The sequence below is a fragment of the Oryza glaberrima genome, chromosome 11, assembly GCF_000147395.1.
Source record: "Oryza glaberrima chromosome 11, OglaRS2, whole genome shotgun sequence".
NCBI lineage: Eukaryota > Viridiplantae > Streptophyta > Magnoliopsida > Poales > Poaceae > Oryza > Oryza glaberrima.
Window position 1 is genome coordinate 18,050,370 of NC_068336.1, and position 4,020 is coordinate 18,054,389.

The following is a 4,020-nucleotide window of genomic DNA, read 5'->3' on the forward strand; positions in this document are numbered from 1 at the left end:
TTTCACAAGGGGAAAATGCAATAAATAAAGGTATCGTGCACATTGCTACTCCAGCTTGCCACCTCCATTCCTAATAGAGCACAATGGTGTATTTTCAACACATGCATCACGATGTTGTATCAACACCAGATAAACAAGTCATTTGCAAGTTCAATTAAATGTTTATTCATTCTAAATTTATAACTTTGTACTAATACAACAAAGAAATCGGCTTTACACATTGATGGAAATGATGGATAGAGAACTTTACTCTGCCTAATATATGGAAGCTCCTAAACGAATGCCCTGTTTGGGGGAGCTTGTCCCAGCTTCAGCTTTTGGGCCAAAAGCTGCTTCTGCTAGAAGAAGCCCCAAACAGTCCACAGCTTCTAAGAATCTGTATGAAAAATGAACTAAAAAGCCAAAAGCTGGAGAAGCTGGGTTTCAGAGCTTTTCCAGATTCTCAGAAGTTGGCTACCAAACAGCTGCTTCTCAGAATCTAAAGCTCCCCGAACAGGCCCAAAAGCTAAGACATAACTTAAGTAAATGCCATCACAAGAGAGAAAATAGCATACGCCACAGATGAACAGTTTAAAGTTGAGTATTCGATAACAAGTGACATTACGCATAATATAGCCTAGGGCCTCTTGATGTTTCCACGATAACTCGTTTCCTGCAAGGCTCAATAACCTCGAAATTAACAGTTGAAGGGACTTTCCCTTCGATATATCTTCTAATAACTTGTGGAGCCCTATATGCTTCTATTAGATCTGAATCAGACATGAGCAACTCTCTGTCTAACTCAGATTCCATCTGATCGTCCGTAGTCATCATAATGCCAGAGTCCCAGGATAAGAATCTCCTAATTTCATATTTGAAACCATATATTCTAGTGTCCAGCGTAAGGAACTCAAGTGAAGGCGTGTTGTCAAGAATGTGACTTATCAACTCAACTAGGGTCTTCGACGACATCAGTCCAGTGATCTTTACATTCTTCAGGTTACTGTAGTTGCATTTAGGAAGCTTCCTCAATTCCGAGGAATCTTCAAGAATGCAATCGTTCTTAGTCCCGACAGAGTCCAACTGCATAAAAATATTGATGTAACAATACCACAGGTAAATAAGGTTTTGAAAGTATCAGTTCCAAAAAAAGCCTTGTTGCAGTTGTGATATATCAAACAGTTAACCATATCAGTCTATGTTGGTAAAGGTTATGTTTTCCTAAGTTTGAGCTAATGCTTTTAACCTTTCACTGTAGCTAGCTTTGAGACATAACAATAAACAATGACTTACATGTAAGATAAAGGTTTCCAAGGCTGGGGAAGCGTCAAGAAAAGAAACAAGAGAAAAAAAATCATAGCAGGGGGGTGATTCCTTTCTCGGTCCAATAAACACCATCTCCAAGTACCTGAGGTAGAGAAATTTATTAGGCACCATGGGTGTGTTGACATCCTACAGAAAATACATACAGAAAAAAAATTAGTATCATATGAAGGAATGACAATGATATGCCTACATCATTCTCCAATAATTTGAACATAAAAGGTACTATTAACTAGTTGGCACATAGAAGCTCAAACAAACCTCATCACGAGTCATTAGAAACAGATTTTCAACATTACGGGCAATGGTTGGAAGCTTGGTACGGGCATAATGGAATATGCGGTGCCAAGGGTAGAGCAATAGATTTACATCCCTTAATTGTACTGCATCTCCGAGTGATATTACTGTCAGTGGCCCTCGATAATGAAAACTAGAGAGCATTGGAGCATTTATCTCTATCATATCTAACCTATGGCTATGCTGCACACGCAGACAGTTGAGCTTTTGCAGCACACTTGTTGTCTTGAGGAAACCAATCTTGCAACAGGAAGAGATTTCCAAACTCTCCAAATTGAAAGAATTGGAGATGAAGCATGCCAATTCCTCCCCAGTAATGTCCACCCAACTCAAATGCACACTCTTCAAGCTTCTCAAGCACTCAAACTGAAGTGTTGGATGGAACGTGCAGGAAGATAGGTAGAAAGATTGAACTGAATTTCCTCTACGGTTATCAGAAAGCAAATGTGAATATGGGAAGGTGTATTCTGTCTTGTTGCGTAGGGGAAGCTCAAAGGCGAATTCCTTGATTTTGAGTGTGCTGGCAGCCTTAAGCCAGCGATCAAGATGCGAGGGATGCACTGCATAGCCAGGACCAAGTTCAAGCTTGAATATCTTCACACCAACGCCCGAGTGGTTTCGCATAATGTTGTCCACTATGGCGATGAAATCCACAGGTGTCTCATTGTCATTAACACCTTTTCGGTTTAGCGCTAGGTTTTCTGCATTGAAGATGAGGTTTGGATAGCATCTCCAGGAATGTAGAAATGCATGAGATACGCATGCAGCACGGGCAGCGTCTCGCATTGGCACATGGGAAAGTATCATCAGCAGGAGATCCTGTGCAGGCATGGGAAATATATATCTTTGATATTAGAATGATAGTAGCTCTTGTTGTAAAACAATGTTACCAGTAATGGTCACTTTTTTTGGAACAAACAAACAGTGCATACAAGTGTGGAGTCAAACATGGAATATAAATAGAGCAGATGTAGCTTGAAACTGCAAATCCAAGACTCAGCAGGACTATTGGCATATTGTATTTTGTCGAATTAGTGGATTATTCATTACAGCTAAACTGATTCCACATTTTGTTATATCATTGATGGCTTCCATTGAAACAAATAAACATTACGCCAATCATAAAGGTGTGGAGTCAAAGATGGCATATAAACAGAGCACAAAAACGTAACTAGTAAAAACCACAAATCTTATGCAACACAAGACTTAACAAGACTATTTGCATATTACTTTTGTCAGATTACCAGTGGCATCATCAAATATTTTATTGTACAAAGAAAGTGTCTAATCTGTCTAAAATTCGAAATGTGCAGGCAAACATGAAACTATCATATAGGTATTTCATTAATTTCCCTGTTGGACACTTCTGTTGTTAATACTTTGTACCTCTGGAAGGGAAGGAATATCTAGTTTCGTTGTTTTGTCACATGGGGAAGGATCATCTCGTTGGAGAGGAAACTCCTTTCTCTTGGTTGCAACCTTTCTTTCAGCTTGTGAAGTGCTCGACCCGCCTGCAATTCAGTTATGTCATAATCAGCGATCCAAATACTGGTGGTGACCAACAGGTAACCAATCTGAACTCGGTGACTGGTACCGGAACAAACCAGCCAATTTGAATATAAATTTTAAAATCTAAACTATATACCATCATATTGTTATAGCCTCATGCATCATATTCCGTATATTATGCCTCATGTCCCTCATCAGTCTATTCAACATAAGCTGGTGATACTATTTTGTTAAAAAAAAAAAAAGAAAAGAAAGGTGCCATCCCGAAAATTTTGGCCAATTTTCTGAATATCGCTTTTGTGAAGATATAAAGAACGAAAACCTAAGAGGTCACAAAAATAGTTGGGATTTCGGCCAAGAAACAATTAATCTAAGTTTGTGATCTTGAATGTTGTAGCACTTTGCCCTAATTGTCCGCTAAATCAAATAACTGGAAGTGTAGGTCGAAGGGATCAGAAACCACACAGAGAGAGAGAGGCAGAGGCATACCTACCCGCGGCCGCCACCGCCGCCGCTGTGGCGTGGATAGATCTATCATCCCCACTCCCCAGGCGAGGAGTATCTCCTCCTCCGGATGAATCTTTGCGAGAGAAGATGACGAGAAGGAAGGCTCTGATCTGATGAATCCTTTCCGGATCCCATCCCCACCTCCCAGGATTGACCACGGTCACTGCAGGTGGGCCATGGAGTCTGGGCCCACTAGTACACGCGTGGCCTCTTCTACTAGTACTAACAGGTGGGCCGTGGGCCTTGAGCACTGGAGTACCTGAATTTTTTATATTTTGGTCCTTTTTGAAAACTTATTTTACAAATAGACCCCTGGAAAAACTTAAACCTAAAATGGTCCTTTTTGGGGCGCCAGAGTTACTGGCGCCGTACCCCAACATGGCAGCGCCAGCCATACTGGCGCCG

The 4,020-nt window shown here is 40.7% G+C and overlaps 1 protein-coding gene across 2 annotated transcripts; it reads right to left on the reverse strand.

Moving 5' to 3' along the window:
• Positions 1–562: 562 nt before the first annotated feature.
• On the reverse strand, positions 563–3,733 carry LOC127755624 (FBD-associated F-box protein At1g66320-like). 2 transcript variants are annotated; one of them, XM_052281315.1, is made up of 5 exons: positions 3,602–3,733; positions 2,986–3,110; positions 1,564–2,418; positions 1,273–1,431; positions 563–1,062 (listed from the first exon to the last, which is right to left on the reverse strand). In XM_052281315.1, the coding sequence occupies exons 3-5, from the start codon at positions 2,404–2,406 to the stop codon at positions 601–603; spliced, it is 1,464 nt and encodes a 487-aa protein (XP_052137275.1). In that variant the 5' UTR covers positions 2,407–2,418; positions 2,986–3,110; positions 3,602–3,733; the 3' UTR covers positions 563–600. The 2 variants fall into 2 exon arrangements, with proteins under 2 accessions (XP_052137275.1, XP_052137274.1); XM_052281314.1 differs by having other exon boundaries at positions 3,598–3,733.
• Between the last annotated feature and the right edge of the window lie 287 nt (positions 3,734–4,020).

What these genes read in the sequence shown, in the direction of transcription:
- LOC127755624 (XM_052281314.1), bottom strand. Translation starts at nt 3,646, where the DNA reads ATGATAGATCTATCCACGCCACAGCGGCGGCGGTGGCGGCCGCGGGTA. An exon ending in GCGGTGGCGGCCGCGGGTAG is followed by an intron (nt 3,111 to 3,597) that starts GTATGCCTCTGC and finishes ACTGAATTGCAG; the next exon opens with GCGGGTCGAGCACTTCACAA. An exon ending in TTCTAATGACTCGTGATGAG is followed by an intron (nt 1,432 to 1,563) that starts GTTTGTTTGAGC and finishes TATTTTCTGTAG; the next exon opens with GATGTCAACACACCCATGGT.